The sequence below is a fragment of the Hirundo rustica genome, chromosome 6, assembly GCF_015227805.2.
Source record: "Hirundo rustica isolate bHirRus1 chromosome 6, bHirRus1.pri.v3, whole genome shotgun sequence".
Classification (NCBI taxonomy): Eukaryota; Metazoa; Chordata; class Aves; order Passeriformes; family Hirundinidae; genus Hirundo; species Hirundo rustica.
The window spans coordinates 60,057,888-60,075,466 of NC_053455.1; the positions used below are offsets into that span (position 1 = coordinate 60,057,888).

Here is a 17,579-nt window from a genome sequence, read left to right on the forward strand (position 1 = left end):
CGCTGCGGTGGCTTTGAGGTGTCACCACCGGACCCCGGGACGCTTGTGGGGACCTGTCCGGTGGCCGGGACGCGGTGGCCGCGTGGCTCTGCCCGAGGGCCGGTGGCCGTGGCTGTTTCCTGCCATTAATCACCGCTAATTGGCTTTGCCCTGCTGGGCCCACGGCGGGGGGAGTCTCGGGGGGGGGTGTTACGGGGGGTGTAAGAGGATTTCCCTGCTCCTTCCTCCGGCTCGGCCGTCCCGGGGTCCCGCTCCCTGCCCGCCCTCTGCCCACCCGGCCCCGGCCCCATGCCACGCTCCCGCGGGGACAAGGGGACCCCCAAGGACACGGAGCCCCCGCAGAAGGGGAGAGGGGGGCACGAGGAGCGGGAGAAACCCCCCAAAGCTCCCGAGGACGTCGGTGCCCCGGCCCCCAAGGATTCCGGCTCTGAGTCCCGGCACGGCGGCCACGGGCAGAAGAGTGGGAAGAAGGGTCCCGTGGACCCCCACGCTGCTGCCATCAAGACCTACTCCCCCTTCCTCAACACCGTCTTTGGCAAGGTGGGGACACGGGCATGGGGGCGACGGTGGGGAGGGAGGGACCCTGGAAATGGGGGGGATGCAGGGACAGTGGAGATGGGGACAGGGGCTTTGGGAACGTGGTCAGGGACACTCTGGGACCCTGGGGATGGAGGGGATATGGGGACAGTGGGGATGGGGACAGGGAGGGTGGGGACAGGAATAGTGCAGAACCCTGCAGATGGAGGGGATGTGGAGTGTTTGAGACATGGAGACGTGGGGACAGTGGGGATGGGGACAGATGGGGACAGTGGTCCTGACCCTGGCTATGGAAGGGACATGGGTAAAGTGGGGATGGGCACAGGGACAGTCCAGGACCCTGTAGATGAAGACGGCATTGAGGCAGTGGGTACGGGTTTGGGGACAGTGGGATGGGGACAGTGGAGGTGTTCCAGAACCCTGGGGATGGAGGGGACATGGGGCCAGTGAAGGTGGGGTTGGGACACTCCAGGACCCTGGGGATAGAAGGAACGTTGGGCACTGGGGACATCGTCAGGGTCACTCTGGGTCTCTGGGGATGAAAAGGACACAGGGACAGTGGGGATACAGTCAGGGACACTCTGGGACCCCAGGGATGGGGACAGTGGGAATGGGCTTAGGGGCAGCTTGGAAACCTGGGGAATGAAGGGGATAGGGGGCACTGGGAACAGACAGGGACACCCTGGAATCGTGGGGATGGATGGGACATGGGTGCTGGGGACAGAGGGGACATCCTGGGCAGGGGCAGCCAAGCTCCGTGGGGGTAAAAATTCCAAGCCCCATCACTTCTGGAGTACAACCCCCCTTGACAGCATCCGTGGCCACACGGCACATCCCATCCAGAGCCTGGGGGTCCCGGGGTAGGACACAGCAAGAGGGGGGACACGGGAGGTGGGGCAGAGCAGGTGGGAGGCGCAGGCACAGGGCAGGGCGGGGCTTTGCCTCCAATCCCACTAATCCTCCAGTGGAGTTAATTTTGTCCCGCGCTTAACAAAGGTGACAGCGAGATTTGGGGGGGGCAAGGAGGGGGGATGGACATGGAGCTGGGTCTCATTCTGCTGTCCCCCCCTCTGTGTGTCCCACGCAGGAGCGGGATCTGTCCCCGGAGGAGCTGGATGGTGAGCAGAGGGGATGGGGTGAGGACACGGGCCTAGGGGAATGGTGGGGCACGTCCCCATGGAGGGATCTGCCATGGGGATGTGGCCGTGGAGGGGTCTCCCACATCCCAGAAGGGACCTGCCCCAGGGTGACACGGACACTGTGTTGCCCTCCACACCTGATGATGTCCCTGTCCCCACCCGTGGCCGTGCCCAGAGCTGCTGGATGCCTTCAAGGAGTTCGACACGGACCAGGATGGCTACATCAGCTACAAGGACCTGGGCGAGTGCATGCGCACGCTGGGCTACATGCCCACCGAGATGGAGCTCATCGAGATCTCCCAGCACATCAAGATGAAGAGTGAGTGGGCTCGGGGGGCCGGCGAGGGGACCGGGAGGTCGCTGGAGGGCTGAGGGTGTCCCCTTCCTGCCGCAGTGGGCGGCCGCGTGGACTTCGAGGACTTTGTGCAGATGATGGGCCCGAAGCTGCGGGAGGAGACGGCGCACATGGTGGGCGTGAGGGAGCTCAAGATTGCCTTCCGTGAGGTACGGCCACCGCCAAGGGGACGGCGGGCGTGGCGCGCCCTCCTCAGGGGCACCGCAGCCATGAGGGGACCACGGGCGTGCTGGGGACAGCGACCCTAGAAAGACCCTGGTGGGGACAGTGACGATGGGGGCACGGAGGGGACGGTGATCACGGGAAGCACCATGGGGAGGTGGTGACCGTAGTGGGGACCATGGGGTGACCAAGGACATGGAGGGGACACCGACCACGGGGGAGCAGTGACCACGGGGTGACCCCAGCCCCGCGGGTGCCGTAGTTCGACATGAACGGGGACGGGGAGATCAGCACGGCTGAGATGCGCGAGGCCATCGCGGCGCTGCTGGGGGAGCAGCTGAAGGCGCAGGAGGTGGACGAGATCCTGCAGGACGTGGATCTCAACGGGGACGGCCACGTGGACTTCGACGGTGAGGGGAACCCCCTTTCCCGGGGGCCGCGGCAGGGGCTGAGCCCCGGGTCCCCTGACGTGCCCTCCTCGCCCCGCAGAGTTCGTGATGATGCTGTCGTCCCGCTAACGGAGACACCGGGCGGGAGGGGACCCCCGGATGACCCCCCCCCGGCCCGAGAGCTCTGCCAGCCTCATTGTTCAGAGGGGACAGCTGGAGTGGAGCCTCTGGGCGTGGGGCACACGCGAAACCCCCGAGCCCAAAAGCCAGCGGCAGAGCCAGTGGAGGCCGGGCGACCCAATAAACCCCTTGGAGCGGAGCTGCAGGAACGTGTCTGGTGGTTGTGGGGAGGGACGCGGGGGCAGTGTCCCCACCCCGGCCACCCGGGCCACCGCCGGGGGTGGGGGACAGCGGGGTCCCACCCCTGAGGGCAGCTGAGGGCACTGAGGGGGCGCGGCTCCGGGGCCAGACCGCGCCCTCCCATTGGCTGGGTCTGAGCCGCGGTGACCGGCCGGCCAATCAGCTCGCTCCAATTCCAGGCGGGCGGGAAAACGCCAGCCCACCCGGAGCGGCCACTCAAACCAAGTGGCCAGTCAGCGCCAGGTAGGGCACGGGTTCGACCAATCAGCACGTGCCTCCCGTGCCAGCTGGCCAATCAGAGGCCACGTGCCAAGGGGATGCATAGGGCACGGGGGAAGCCGTGTCACTCGCAGGGGTTCCCCATGGAAGTGACCCCAGAACGTCCTGGGACCTCCCCTCCTTGGATGCTCCCCCCCAGACCAGGTGACCTCCTGGGCCAAAAGAGGTCCCTGGGAAGAGGTCAATGATCCGTCCCCCCAAAAAGTCACCCAGCACCCCAAATCCAGTGGGGAACACAGGGGGACACAGGAGACTGCCACTCAGATCCCTCCAGGAGTAGGGGGTCCCCCCCAAAATCAGTCGCAGGGAGGGGCTGGACCTTCCCCCTACCCCACAGAGCAGGCACAGGGCTGGGGCATTCACAGATTTTAATTTAGTTCTTTTTTTTTCCGGAGACCAAAAAAAAAAAAAAAAAGAAAGAAAAAAAAAAGAAAGAAAGAAAAAAAAAAAAAAAAAAAAAAAAAAAAAGGCATCAAACGCCCCCAATTTCAGGTTCGGGGGTGCAGAGACTCCTCCCATGGCGCATCTCCCCACCCCTGTAGTGTCTGGGGGTGCAGGGGTCCCACTGCACCCTGGAGGGACCCCCCAAAACCCAGGCCTCCCCCTGCCCTAAACCTACAGGGAAGGCACCTCATGGGGGGTCCCCACATGTGGGGGCCACCCCGGGGAGGGTGGGGACCCCCCGGACTGGGGGCTGCAGGGGAGAAGGGGGCCCCGATTGCTCTCTACATATATATAATATACACCTATAGAACAGGCTGGGGGCGGAGTCTGGCCCCCCTGCGGACCCCAAAAGCACCCAAACTCCTGGGGGCGAAGGGGAACGGGAATAAAAGGGGAGGGGGGGAGACCAAGGCCAGCCTTGGGCTCGCCCCGCAGCGCCTTCCCCGGGGCCCCCCACCCCAGGGGCGGCCGTGCCCCCACCCCAGGGTGCCGAGGAGGTGGGTGGGACGAACGGACCCCCCCTGCTCCAGCACGGATTTGGGCAGGGGGCTGTGTTGGCTCCTGCTCCCCAAGGTCAGTTCGGGTGGGCTAAGGCAAAGCCCGGCCGGCGCTCACGGCGAGGCGCGGGGACACGCGGTTAAGACAGACGGACGGACGGGGGGGGATCCTGGCCTTCATCCCTCCCTCCCCCCAGCCCCGCCGCTCCTCCTCCTCCTCGCCGTGCTCAGAAAATATCTGGGCACGAGCTCCAGTCCTGCTTCTCCTTGCTCTCCCAGTAGCCCCCCTTGTAGACGTGCGCCAGCTCCTGGGTCACCGGGTCCTTCTTCCGCTCGAACCACAGCGGCTTGTAGGGATCGTAGGGCGTCCCTGGGGGGCACAGCGGGGTGAGGGCCTGGGGGGACACACCCAGGGGGGACATCCCTGTCCGACAGCCCCTCCTTACCGTCCTCGGTGGCGCGGGCGGCCTCGGCCTCGCGGCGCTTGCGGGAGAGCCGCTGTTTCTCCTCCAGCCGCTGCTTCTCGGCGTTGGCCTCGTCCCACCTCCCGTTCTCCATGAGGCGCTGGTCCGGGCGCCGCCGGCTGTCCGTGGGGGCCGTCCCGTTCTCCGGCGCGTTCAGGGTCAGCGCCAGCTCCGAGAAGTAGTACATGTTCTCGGCGTACTTCCTACGGCACGGCAAGGAACGCGGGACTCAGCGCCGGCCCCGCGGCCCGGCCCCCGGGGCCACCACGTTCCCGTTTTCCCTACTCACGGCAGCGGGTTGCGCTTCCACAGCAGCACCCGGCTGTCCTCGGCCTCGTGGGCTCGTGGCCGCGCCTCAGCTCCGTTGTCCCCTGTTCCCAGCTGGACCTTGTAGCAATCCATCTTCTCGTCCCACGTGCCCAGCAGCACGAAATGCACCTTTCCGGAAGGGTCCATCACCTCGCCAGTCACCTGGCAGGAGAGGGGACAGCCTGGATCAGGACGTGCTCGGGCAGCCACCAGCAGCCCGGGGTGCCCCCGTGGCTCCGTGTCCCTACCTTCCTCGCCACATCCCGGGAGAAGTAGCTGTAAGGGACGAACTTGAGGATGCACTTGTCCCCTGTCTTGTGGTTGACGATCTCGATCTCACCTGACTGCGGAGGGGAGAGGACGGTCAGACCCACCCATGCCCCATTCCCCAGGGATCCACGCTTCCATACACCTCCCATCCACGACTTCCCACCTGGTCTATCCAGAGCTTCCCCACGATGATGTTGTGCACGGTGGTCGTCACCTTTTTCCACGTGTAGTGGTTGCCAGAGGAGTGAAAGACGCAGTGGATGGTGCCTGAGGGAGGGAGAGCGTGCTGGGAACCACACCTGGAGCCTCAAGCGGGTCCCGAAAATCCCACACGCTCCTGGGGCGCTCACCCAGAGGCATGATGGAGAGGTATTTCCCTCGGAATTTGCTGGTGATTTTGATTTCCTGGCGCAGCGTCCAGCCGTTCTTGGAGTCGGCGTGGTGGGCGGCAGCCGGCGGGTGGTGGCTCACCTGGAGACACGGGATTGGGGACAGCTCAGTGCCGGCCATCCCAGGGCCCGGGAAAGGCTGGGAGAGCGGAGCCGGCCGCACCTGCTCGCAGAGGGAGCGGTATCCGCTCTCCTCCAGGCGATCCAGCTCAAAGGTCTCTCCCAGGAGCGGGTTGAAGGGTTTGCTGGTGCGGAAGACGGTGGTGGAGTAGGAGGACACGGTGAAAGCGGCCACGTAGCACAGCTGCTCCAGGGAGCTCTCGCACCGCGCCGCCCGATCCAGCAGCTCGTGGTACTCAAGGTCCTCCGTCAGCCGCTGCAGCATGGACAGCGGCTCGTTGAAGTTCACCTGGAAAAGGGGAAATGGGTCAAAAAAGGAAGAAGGTTCAGGGGTGCCCTGTGCCCACCTGCCGGCCACATCTGTGCTCACTGGCATGGGAATCTTGGACAGCTCCTTCCCAATGCAGTTCTTCATGATGCTCCAGAGGTTGAGGCTGTAGTTGGGCTTGTAGGGAATGCGTGTTCTCTTCTCCTTCTTGGTGTCCTCGACCTGGTGCTTGTACTAGGGAGAGGGGAGACACAGGTTGTTGAATCCCTGTGACATGGAATCCCTGTGACATGTTGAATCCCTAAATTCCCATGGGAATTTAGGCAGCCCTCAAGCCCTAAACCCCCATCCCACCTGATCGTCCAAGCTGATGTCGCTGCTGGTGCCGCTGATGTTGCTCCCAGTTCTCCTGGGAAGGGGATAAAGGGGGTGAACATTCCAGAGCAAGGCAGAGCAGAGCAGTGAGAGGATTCCTCTCTCCCCCGAAACTCACTTGTGGCCCATGACATCAGGCATGGGGAAGATCTCCGGGGCATCAAAGAACTCATTGTTGTCGTCATCCTCATCACTCAGGTCACCTTTGGCAGGGCAGCACAGATCTGGGAAAGGGGACAGGGCTGGTGAGGAAGGGATATCATTCCCAGTTTCCCACTGAAGGCTCCCCTGTCACCATCAGCAAGGCAAGGGGGTCACACCCCACCCTGGCTCTGAGGGGTGTCAGATAAGGCTCGGAGGAGCCAGTTTGGACCCTGCTGTGGACGCCAGAATCACTTGGCCACACAGGTGAGATGGGATGGACACATCCCTTGGGATCAGCAGAGTAAGAGAACCCGAGCCTGCCTCAGAAAATCCTGGGAAGCATCCAGGAGACGCTTGGGCACAGCACTTGCCCCTCCCCACCTTTGCTGGAGCCTCCAGCACCGGCCGTGCCGGCAGGGAGCACCGTGGCCCCCCGGAAAGCCCTTTCCAGGTGGTTGTGCTGCTTGGCCAGCTGCTCCAGCGTCTCCTCCAGCCGAATCCGCTGATCCCGCTCCTGCTGCAGCGACTTCTGCCACTTCTTCCCGTGCGTTTGTGCCAGGAGCATGAAATCCCGGCAGGCCTGTGGGGAAACGGCGCTCAGCACGGAAGCGGGGGGCTCTTCCCGCTGAGGAATCCTGGGGACGGAGACTCACGTTGATCATGGCGTTGGAGGTGATGCGGAAGAGCGTGGCCCGCTCGTTGACCTGCTTGATCTTGTCCGTGCTCTCCGGGGGGAGCCGCAGGGCCTCGAGCTCGCTGAGGGAGCGCTGCAGGGCCGTGCCGTGCTTGGCGATCAGGTCGTTGCAGGTGCTCAGGTCCTCCACTTTGCTGGATAAAACCCGCAGGGTGTTCTGCAGCTCCGTCTTGTCCGTCTGCGACACCGACTCGTCACCGGAGTCGTCTGCGGGAGGGGAAGGCACGGAGAGCGTGGGATTGTCAGTCATTGTGGTGGGGCTGCCAGGAAGGGCATGGGGAGGGGATCCCCAAATCCCTGAGGGCTCCCGAACACCGATGGTCCAGCTCTGTGCACGCCAGGCTTTGTCACACGTGCAGAGACACAGCCATCCCCTCCCAAACCTTCTTGCTACAGATGCTGGGATGCTGCCGGGGGCACTGAGATCCTGCCCTGGGGTCACCGGGATCATGCTCGGGGGCACTGGGATTCTGCGGCCCTGTGGGGCTGGGATTCTTCTCCCTGGGCATTGGGATCCTGCGAGGCACTGGGATTCTGCCCCAAGGACGCTGGGATCCTGTGGAACACTGATATCCTGCCCTGAGTCCTCCAAGCACTGGGCTCCTGTCCTGGGATTCTTGCCACCTGTGGGGCTCTGGGAACCCGGCAAATGCGCGGTGCTGGGATCCCACTCCGAGGACACCGACCCTCCCCTGGGTGCTGGGATTTCACCCTGAGCGCACCGCGACCCCGCCACGGATCCGGGAATTCCGTACCTGACTCCTCCAGCATCTTGACAGCCTTGGCCTTGGCGAGCTCAAGGGCGGTGACCCAGCGCTGCCGCTCCACCTCGGAGCTGGCCTTGAGGTGGTAGGTCTGGGCTCCGCCGTTGGAGATGATGAAATTGCAGGAATCCTCCACGGTGATGTTGGCCGTGGCCAGGTTGATGGTGCCGCGGCACGTGTGGCCCATCTCCGCCTTGGATCTGCAGGGGAAAGCCGCAGTGAGGGAAGGACAGGGCCGGGATCCCCGGGATTAGCCCACGAGGGGCCGCGCAGGGGGCTCGGCATTCCCGGTCCAGCAGCCAGGGCTATTAATAGGGAGGGTTTGCTGGTGCCAGAGCCTGGGGATATCGCTTCGTAGGGGACAAGTCCACAGCTCCCAGGCGTGGCCTCGGGGATCCCGGAGCCTCAGGGATCCGGTCCTTCCCGGAACCTGGCACGGCCCGGGACGAGGGTGAAGTCCCAGAGAGGCCGCGCCAGGCTGGCACTCCCCTTCCACGTCAGCGGGTGACAGAGGTGACATCCAGCCGGGACGGGACGCCCCCGGAGCGGTGCCCCCCCCTCGTTGCCGACGATGTAACCGGAGCCGGCGGCTGCCGAAGGCTCCGGTTCCCCGTCAATAATGGAGGGACAAAGCCTCCCCCCGGCCGGGCTCAGGTGTCCCCGCGGGTGACAACACAACGAGGCCAGCGGGAAGAGCTGCTGGGACGGACGGCGGGATCCGGGAGCTGCGGGAGGCTGAGGGGGCGGCAGACCCCCGCCCCCAAATACCCCCGGGGACGGGGATGTGACAATGCCGGGGACGGAGAGGCGACAAGCACGGGGACGGGGCTGTGACAACCGCCCCCCTCTCCTGCTGGCACAGAGGGGCGACGGGGAGCAGGCCAACAGCTCCCCTCCCGCCAAGAGCAGCCCCGGTGACCGGGAGGGGACATCCCCGGTGACACGGAGGCGACAACCGCGGGGACAGGGAGGCGACAGCCGCCCTCCTTGCCGGCCGGCACCGGGGCACCGTGCGCTCCCGAGCCCGGTGCGGGGGGCTCGCACCCGCCTCCCTCCCGCCGCGGGGGCTCGGCTCGGCCCCAAGGTCACGGGGGGCCCGGGGGGCGGCGGGGCGGGTCCCGGTGCGTACCGGTAGTAGCTGAGCAGCCCATTGCTGAGCACGAACCAGCGGCGCTGGTAGCCCTTGATGTAGTTGGTCCACTTGAAGAGCCAACCCTCGCGGGCCGAGCCGGGACCGGCCCCGCCGCCGCCCGCGCCGGCTCCGCCGCCCGCCGACGTTGTCGGTGCCGCCGGTGCCGCCGTCGGTGCCGGTGCCGCCCCGACGCTCGCCGCCGGTGAGGGCAGGGCCGGGGGCGCGCCGGGGGCCGCGGGCAGCGCCGCGGGGCCGGGGGGCGCGGCCGGGCCGGGCCCCGCGCCCGCCGCACGCAGCTCCGCCATCGCCGCCGCCGCCGCCACCGCCCCGCGCGTCGCCGTCACTCGCCCCGCTCACGTCCGGGCCCCATTGGCGGCCGGGGCGCCGGCGGGGCGGACCGCGCGTTGCGATTGGCCGAGGGCGGACACATAGGCCGTCAATCAGGCGGAGAGCCAATGGGCGGGGGAGCGGTGCGCCGCGCGTGCTGACGCCGCGCGGTGAGTCACGCGGCAGCCATTGGCGGGGGGCGGGGGTTCGCGCAGCGCGCGCTGCCATTGGCTGAGGTGTGGCCACGCCCCCTGCTTCGGAGGTACCCCCGGGGGTCGTGGGTTCGAGACCCCCGAGGGGACAGAACGAGGACACGGCGGGGACACGGCGCTGTCGCGCAGGGGGTGGCTCGGGCCAGAGAAGGAGAGGCCAGGCTGGCAGCCGTATACAATTCATCTTTATTTACAATACCCTATAAAAATGTAAATTTAGAAACTTTATTCTCATTAACCAGAACCAAAAACTGGGAGGGATGGGGAAGAAGAAAAAAAGAAAAGAAAAGAAAAAAAAAAAAAAAAAAAAAAAAAAGAGAGAGAAAAAAAAAAAAATTACGACAAGCAAATGAAATTAAGAAGAAAAGCAAAAAAGGGAAAACGGGGGGAAAAAAGGCAAAAAAAAAAAAAAAAAAGCAGGAGAAAAGGACAAAAAAAGCAATAAAATAAAATAATAATAATAATAATAAATGAACTTTCCACTTGATCTGTCAGAGGAAAAGGACAGGGAAAGGGCTGGGAGCAGCAGTGGGGGGGGCTGGTTAATGCCAGGAGGAATTCCGGGGTGTAAAATCCCTACATGTGCAAATCTCTTGGTTTGTTTGTTTTTTTTCCTTTTTAAAAGCAGGAGGACAAAAAAAAAAAAAAAAAAAAAAAAAAAAGGTAAAATTATCCCCCAACCACCACCACCACCACCTTCCCGAGGAGCAGCACAGCTGAATCCACCCGGATCCAATCCGGAGGGGACAGAGACCCGGCTGTGCCCACCCCTCCCCACCCCGGAGTTGCTGGGGCTGATCCCAGAGGGGTGCGGGGAGGGCAGGAGCCGAATTTTGGGAAGACGAGGCGAGTGTGCGAAACAGGCGTGTGAAGGGTGGGGAAGGGCGGGAAGCAGAGCTCAGTGCTTGTGGGAAGGGCTGGAGAAGGAGCAGGAAGGAGCCGGGGAACCCCTGGCCTGGATGTGGAGAGAGGGGCTCCCCGCTTCCCGGGATCCTCAGTAGTGTGTGTGTGTGTGAGTGTGTGTGTGTGTGTGTGTGTCTTGAGGGGGAAGCAGCAGTTTTTAGGGGTGCAGAGGGAGTCGGGGGAAATTGGGAGCAGCAGGGAAAGGCGGCACTTTGTGGGAAAGAGGGGAGCAGCCAAACATCCCCCTCTTCCTGCTGATCCAGGGACTGGGGGGCAGATGTGCCCGATGTGCCAGGCCAGGCGTCGGGGGAGGTGTGGGGTGAACCGTGTGCCCTCCATCCTTCCTTCCTTCCTTCCTCTGGAACATTCCAGTGGTGGCGAGGAGCCACGGAGATCTACCGGATCCCCTGCACTAAGCTGGAACCAGGGAAGAACAGTGGCAGGATCAGAAGGAGGCAGAGATTCCCCTCTCCCCAAGCTGCTTTTCCCCACTCCAATCCTTCTCCAGCTGCACACTCCCACCACCTCTGGTTTCCCTCTTCTCCCAGTCCCCCAGTGGGACAGGGCCACATTCCCATGGGAAAAGCGGGCTGGCACTCACTGCAATTTTGTCTCCAGCAGGTTCAGCTTCTGCTGGTCAACGTAGCGAGAGAAGAGGGAGATCAAGTTGGAGGGGATGGACACGGGCTTTGCCAAGGCTCCCTGAGGGATCCGCAGGAGCTCCCGGGTCGCCATCAGCATCAGCTCCGTCCTGCCGGAAAAAGGGGAGCAGTGAGAGGTGCTCCGGGAGCCTGGAGGGTACCTTTTCCTCCCCAGGGGGCTGGGAATGCAGTGACATTCCAGGCAGCAGCAGCCCAGGCCAGGACAGGGACTCACCACTGGTTGTCCTGCATCAGCTCTGCGTTGGTGTCCGAGCTCTGCAATTCCTCCCCTCGGCTCAGGACCAGGTACAGCAGGGACAGACCGAACTGTGGGGACAGGGAGGGGATCAGGCACCCCCAAGCATTCCCTGGCACAATGAGAGAACCCCCAACGCTTCCCAGCCCTCCTGAAACGCCGGCACAGGCAGAAGATTCCTGCCTGCCTTCGCAGGAGGAGGAGGAAGAAAAGACCACAGACTGCCCCCAGCCCAGGAGGGACTTAACTGGAGCAACACTCCCACCCCAAATTCCAGGACTGGAGCACCGAGCACAGCGGGACAGACCCAGCAGCTGCTGCCAGGCTGAAGCAGAGCCCGGGGCCGCCCTGTACCATTAATTAACATGCTGGACACCCTGGTTAATCAGCGGGGGGAACACCCCAGTGCTGAGAGGCTGCTGGGGCAATTCCCGAGGCCGGGAAAGGGTGGGGATGAGGAGCACCTTGTTTTGGAGCACAGCAGTGAGGTGCAGGTTGGTGGGAGCGGCGGCGCTCTGAGGTAGGTTCGTGAGCTGCTGCACAAGGCTGGTGACTGTTCCCAAGGGAAGGTGGTAGAGGACGTGGGAAAAGGGCCTCAAGAGGCAGGGAAGCACCTGTGGAGAAAGGAACACAGTTGGGAGCTCCACGCACGCGCTTCCCTGTGCCTGGCTGGAATCGCAGTCAGCTCCTTCCACACAGCCCCTCCAAACCTCTGGCAGCCTCCCAAGAAAGGCAGGAACTGAAAACACAGGGAGCCCTGCCAGCCCCTGGAGCCTCACCTCATCCTGAGCATCCTTCTTGATGAGGAAGGGCAGGTTCCTGGCCGTGGCCATGAGCACGTCAGCCGCTTGCTCTGGAGCCAGGAAGGGAAGGATCCGGGCCACCAGGCGCTTTCCTTTCCGGATGCACATGATCTGCATGAAGTGGTCATCGCTCAGCCTGAGGAGGGAGAAAGGCGTCAACCCTCACCCGGGAGCATCCCAGGGTTATCCCACGGCTGGATCTGCCCCAGCAGCAGGTGGAAAACACACCCATGCCTCACAAAACATCCCCGAGGAGGGAAAAACTACACAGGAATGACATCCCCAATCCTCAGCTCTGCCAGTTGGAGGGGATGGAGGCGGTAACTTTTTAACCACACTGAGGGTAAAATGGCTAAAAAAAAAGTTATTTCAGCCCCCTGCGAGAGTCAAACAGATCCATGCAAAGCTGGTTTCCATGGTCCCAGAGTGTTGGAGCTCCCAAATCCCGCTCACCTGTCCTGCCCAGGTGCCTTCCCCCTCAGATTGTCGTAAATGTCACAGATCTTCTGCTTCCTCTCTCCCATCAGGGCTGGCCGCTCTCCCTCCAGGCTCAGGAGGTAGCGGCGCTCGTAGTCCTCCACGTCCAGGAGGAGGCTGTACGTCTGCAGGAGGCACGGATCACTCAGGGAGCCGTGGAAGGGGTTGGGCTGGCCCACTTTGTACCCCTCCACGGAGCTCTGAGTGTCGGGACGATTCCCCTCCAACTCACCTTCTCGATCGTGACGAGGGTCTGTCGCCTCTTATCCCGGACCTGCTTCTCCTTTGTCTCCTGCCAGAAAGGGAAGAGGGAGTCAGGGAAGGAGCCAGAGGGCTGTGTTGGAAGGGAAGAAGGCCAGGAACTCACGTCATCCTCGCTGCGGGATGTCACCACGGCGTCGATCATCTTCCGGGGGTTGTTGACACTGGAGACAGTGAGCTTTCCCAGCGAGCCCTCAAACTGCACTGCAGGAAGGAGGGAGCAGGGAAGCTGAGGGATGAACCCCCTAAACCCCTGGATAAAAGGAGCCTGGGGCTGCTGGAGGGCTTTACCTGGCTTGTAGGTGTGTTCCAGCTTGGCCACCTGAGGGGTGATGAGTTTAGTGCGCTCCTTCTTGGGACCGTCACCGTGCACTTCCTCGGCCGCTGCCAGCTTCTCCAGCTTCTGGAAGTAATTCTGAGGCAGGGAGAGGAAGCGTTGAGAGCCTTCTTCCAAAAAACCACTGGCCATCTCCCTCTCCTCAGATCCATCATCTTCTCAACATCATCATTCAAGCCACAGCTGAGTCCATCCCTCTCTCCCATCCTTCAGGATGACAGAGACCGAGGCTCCTCCTCAGCCCTCTCTCAGGACAACGACAAATCCGCTGTCCTTGTAGGCTTCCCAGTCCTTCCCAGCACATCCCAGTTAGCCTGCCTTGTTCCATGGGCACTGGGTGCCGAGGCCTCCCCACCCCATCCACCCTGTTTCGCAACGGCAGAGCTTTGCTGACTCACATCCTGCACCAGTTCCTCTTCTCTACTGGGACCAGCTTGCCTACAGATCCCAAAAAAACTCTGCCAGCAGCAGAGGATGCACCCAGAAGCCACAGCTCTCCCACCCCATTCAGTCTCCCAGTGTCCATCCCAGACATTTCCCTCTCTCCCTGGGGACCCTCAAACGGTCCCTCAGCCACCGCCTTGCTCCAAGTCTGGCTTTTCCCAGCACTGTCTGACATTCCCTATTCCTGAACTCGAAAAAAGCAGGAGCAATCTCTCCCTATCCACCTTGGATTCCCACAGGATTCACCACCACCACCACTGCCAGTCAGACCAAAGTCAGCCTTTCCTTGCCTGAGGATCTCTCTTGAGTTTTCCCTCCAGCATCCCCCTCAGCTCATTCCAGGGATGGGAGGGAAGAAGATCCTTCTCCCGAGTACCTGATAATAATAATCATCCAGGTAGGGATCAGTGCTCTGCAGCTGCATCATCTGGATCTTGGACACCCAGTCCTTTTCCCGCTGCAGCATGAGGTTGGCGTAGGGATCCTTACGGATCTGCTCCTGATGGCTGCTCCGGTGGCCCCCTCGGTCCCCGCCGGAGCCGTTGAGGCTCCGGTGCTGGCTGGCAGGAGAAGAAGGGCACCCGTGAGCACACCGGAGCTACAGGAAGGGACAGAGAGGGGGGACAGGTGACCCCGGAAGCAGGACACGTCCCCGTGCCACGCAGCCCCGTCCCCATCCCCGCACTCACTTCCGGTTCTGCTGCTGCCGCTGGTGCAGGAGCCGGCGGTGCTGGGGGTGCAAATGGGTCGTGTCCGGCCGGAACATCTGGGGCTGCGGCCTGGGGAGAGCACGGACTGTCAGGGATGGATGCAGGGAGCAGGCAGGAGTGCTGGGGACAGGGACGGCACCGACCTCAGGTTCTGCAGGTGGGATCCGGGGCCCGGAGGGTGCGGCAGCTGCGAGGGTGGTGGGGCAGGGGGAGCCCCGAAAAAGGCACGGAACCCTCCGGCCGGGGACATCATCTGCCCAACTCTGCCCTGCAGCAGCTTGGGATTCACCGAGGGCAGCGGGCTCCCCACCAGCCCGGACACCCGGGCAAACTGGCTGGGGGACATTCGGCCGGCCTGCGGGGGCAGAGAGGACACCCGGAGTCAAGCGGAGGATCCGGGACAGCCAGCAAGAGCCATGGGGAGCCGAGCCCCAGAGCCACGTAGAGAGAGAGGCGGGATGAAGCGCGGGAAGGAGCTTTACCTGGGCTCCTCCGAGCAGCTGGGCTCTCTGCAGGTGTGTGAGAACGGGAGAGACGCTGTGGGGGAACGGGTGGCCCAGGAGGGAGGAATTCTGGGGAAAGAGTTGGGAAAAGGGACCCCGATCACACACCGGGACTGGCGGGTGCCACAAACCCCAGGAAGGCCAGGCTCCGTGGGGTGGGGATGAGCCACAGGAACACACGGAGGTCTGGGGAGGGCTGCTCATCGACCCCCAGAAAGAGAGGTGGGGAGAGAAAGCCGGATACCGGAACATTGCAGAGCTGGTTGGGGGACATCCTCTCTCCATAGGGAGCGGGATAACGCTGCTGCATGGTAGCTCGGATGTGGACAGGCTTGGGGCACAGGATCTGGGAGGAGGCAAGCGGCACAGTCACTCGCCACCCCCAGGAAGCGGCTCGCACCCTTGGCAGCGGCGGGAAGTCGGGAGGTACCTGCTGGTTGAAGTTGGGGATGGCGGCCTGTTTCGGGGGGGTGCCGATGGGAACGGCCCGCACCGGGGGGCTCCCGATGATGGGCGACGAGGAGCGCCGGGGCAGCGCTCGCTCCGAGGGATCCCGCTCCTCGTCCCGAGCCTGCGGAGGCCTCTGGGGCAGGGCGTAATCCAGCACGGACACCGACGGCATCTCCTGCGGGAGGGACACCCCTCCGGAGTCACACGGGCTGGGACAGGGAGGAGGCTCAGCGTTCCCTCCCTTCCTCCTGCCAGCTCCCCGGGATCTCCACACGACACTGGGCATTCCCGGAGCGCATGAGAGCATCCCGGCTGGGATAACAGGGCGTGGGGTGGGAACTCTGGGTCACCTCCCAGCCCGGCAGAGCCAGGAGAGGGTTGGACACACAGCACTTCAAAGCCCAACTCGTAATGAAACCACAACAACACAAAAATCCTCTGCCTCTGGGCATCGACGTTCCCAAATCCTGCTGGGAGCCCTGAAAACCCCTCAGACATCACCAGGCATTCCAGAACAGCAAAAATCTGCCATCCCAGCCCTACAGGCTCTGAGGGGGACAGAGGGAGACAGCTCTGAGGGTCCCCCACGGATGCAGCCGGAGGGAAGCAGGACACTCCCCTACCCCAGGCACAGCTTGTCCCGCCCAGCTGGCTGCCACAGGCATTTGGGATCACCAGGGAAGGGTCCCCAGCCCCCTACCTGAGCGAGGAGCGGCCCCCGGATGCGCCGCAGCACGGCTGAACTGTCCCAGATGCTGGAGTTCAGCCCTCCAGGCTGCTGCAGGGCACAAGGGCAGTCAGGGCGGCGCCGGGGGATCCATGCCCATACCCTCGCCGGCCGCCCCAGCCCATTCCCACCTGCGGGGGATCCCTGGTGTGCACGGCCTGCATGATGGCCGGGTCCTCCAGCTCGCTGTCGATGACGAGCCGCGTGAGCCGCTCGGCCAGCGCGTCCTCGGGATCGCCCAGAACGTCCCCGTCGTTCCCCACAGGACCGTCCGGCTCCCGCCTCGAGCTGGCCTTGTCCTCCAGCTCCGCCAGCCGCTCGTGGGCCTCCTGCCAGTCATCGTCTGCGAGGGGGCACAGAGTCAGGGACGCGGCCCCAGGGGGTCCATGGGGTCAGGGGGATCTGGGGGTGATGCTCGGGGTCTCACCAACAGCCCCGGCCCCAAAGGTGTCATCGTTGAACTGGTCGATGTCTTCATCCTCCTCCCCCAGGGCCTGGAAAGCATCTTCATCCTCGTCCAGCGGGCAGTCCTCCAGGGACTGGGACAGCCGGGAATGGGCTTAGCCCCACTGCACCTCCACACGACCCCCCAACCCACTATACTCACACAATACCCCCCCACCAGCCGGCGATACCCGCCCCGGCCCTGTTATCCATGCCTGGGAATGCCCCCAACCCATTATTACCATGCAGTGAATCCCCTAACCCACCCCATCTCCCCAGTGACCCCTGCACACCTACAGTGACCCCTCCCGTTACACGCGTCCGCAGCCCGTTATAAGACGCCAGTGCCCCCCAGACTCTTTCTGCCGCCCTGGAGCCCCCTCCCAGCCCCTCAGACCCCCTCAGTTGCCGCCCTCCACAACTCATTTCACCTCCCCCGCCCCGGCCCGTTATACCGGCCCCATCCCGTTACATCGCCCCGGTGTCGTCCCGGCGCGGTTCTCCCGCAGGCCCCGCGGGGCCCCGCCCGCTCTGACCCCCTCCCGGCCCCTCCCCGGCCCCTCCCCGCTCACCGGGTACCGGAACATGGCGGCGCCGGCGCCCCCCGCCCGCAGGCTCCGCGCCGCCCGACCAGGCCCCGGGCCCCGCCGCGCATGCGCCGCCGCGGGCGCAGCCGCATGACGTCATCGACCGCCACCGCCCCGCTTCCCGCCCGCCGGCGCGCGGTGGGGCGGGGCTAAGGCGCGCGCCACGCCCAGCGGGGACCACGCCCCTCCCGTGTGCTTCTTAAAGGGGTAACGACCCCTTTTTCCCCCGCGCCCAGCGGTGGCACCCTCATGTTCCCTGCCCGCAGCTGTGCCCCGCAGTGTCATCCCATCCACGGCCTCAGCCGTGCCCGCCCAGCCCTGTCCCCAGCTGTGTCCCATCCACAGTCATGTCCCCCACCTGTGTCGCCTGTCCCCTGCCGTGACCCCTGTAACACAGTCACGACCC

General features: G+C 63.9%; 3 protein-coding genes across 4 annotated transcripts; 1 reads left to right on the forward strand and 2 right to left on the reverse strand.

Moving 5' to 3' along the window:
• Window positions 1–246: 246 nt before the first annotated feature.
• CABP4 (calcium binding protein 4) lies at window positions 247–2,894 on the forward strand. The gene is made up of 6 exons (XM_040066475.1): window positions 247–540; window positions 1,625–1,655; window positions 1,852–1,995; window positions 2,071–2,180; window positions 2,456–2,603; window positions 2,683–2,894. Exons 1-6 carry the CDS (start codon window positions 289–291, stop codon window positions 2,709–2,711), a joined length of 714 nt encoding a protein of 237 aa, XP_039922409.1. The 5' UTR covers window positions 247–288; the 3' UTR covers window positions 2,712–2,894.
• Window positions 2,895–3,677: 783 nt separating this feature from the next.
• On the reverse strand, window positions 3,678–9,521 carry OSBP (oxysterol binding protein). Its single transcript, XM_040067610.1, has 15 exons — window positions 9,436–9,521; window positions 9,089–9,283; window positions 7,951–8,159; window positions 7,155–7,402; window positions 6,883–7,081; window positions 6,476–6,581; window positions 6,337–6,391; window positions 6,085–6,216; window positions 5,758–6,003; window positions 5,556–5,676; window positions 5,369–5,472; window positions 5,184–5,279; window positions 4,916–5,097; window positions 4,609–4,829; window positions 3,678–4,532 (listed from the first exon to the last, which is right to left on the reverse strand). Exons 1-15 carry the CDS (start codon window positions 9,519–9,521, stop codon window positions 4,390–4,392), a joined length of 2,343 nt encoding a protein of 780 aa, XP_039923544.1. The 3' UTR covers window positions 3,678–4,389.
• Window positions 9,522–10,276: 755 nt separating this feature from the next.
• Window positions 10,277–17,226, reverse strand: PATL1 (PAT1 homolog 1, processing body mRNA decay factor). 2 transcript variants are annotated; one of them, XM_040066342.2, is made up of 19 exons: window positions 17,159–17,226; window positions 16,570–16,681; window positions 16,274–16,485; window positions 16,116–16,190; window positions 15,396–15,590; window positions 15,210–15,311; window positions 14,945–15,034; window positions 14,606–14,817; window positions 14,442–14,531; window positions 14,129–14,312; window positions 13,263–13,386; window positions 13,078–13,175; window positions 12,943–13,002; window positions 12,687–12,835; window positions 12,210–12,369; window positions 11,895–12,044; window positions 11,410–11,501; window positions 11,135–11,284; window positions 10,277–10,950 (listed from the first exon to the last, which is right to left on the reverse strand). In XM_040066342.2, exons 1-19 carry the CDS (start codon window positions 17,171–17,173, stop codon window positions 10,929–10,931), a joined length of 2,292 nt encoding a protein of 763 aa, XP_039922276.1. In that variant the 5' UTR covers window positions 17,174–17,226; the 3' UTR covers window positions 10,277–10,928. The 2 variants fall into 2 exon arrangements, with proteins under 2 accessions (XP_039922276.1, XP_039922275.1); XM_040066341.2 differs by having other exon boundaries at window positions 16,116–16,193.
• Window positions 17,227–17,579: the final 353 nt, after the last annotated feature.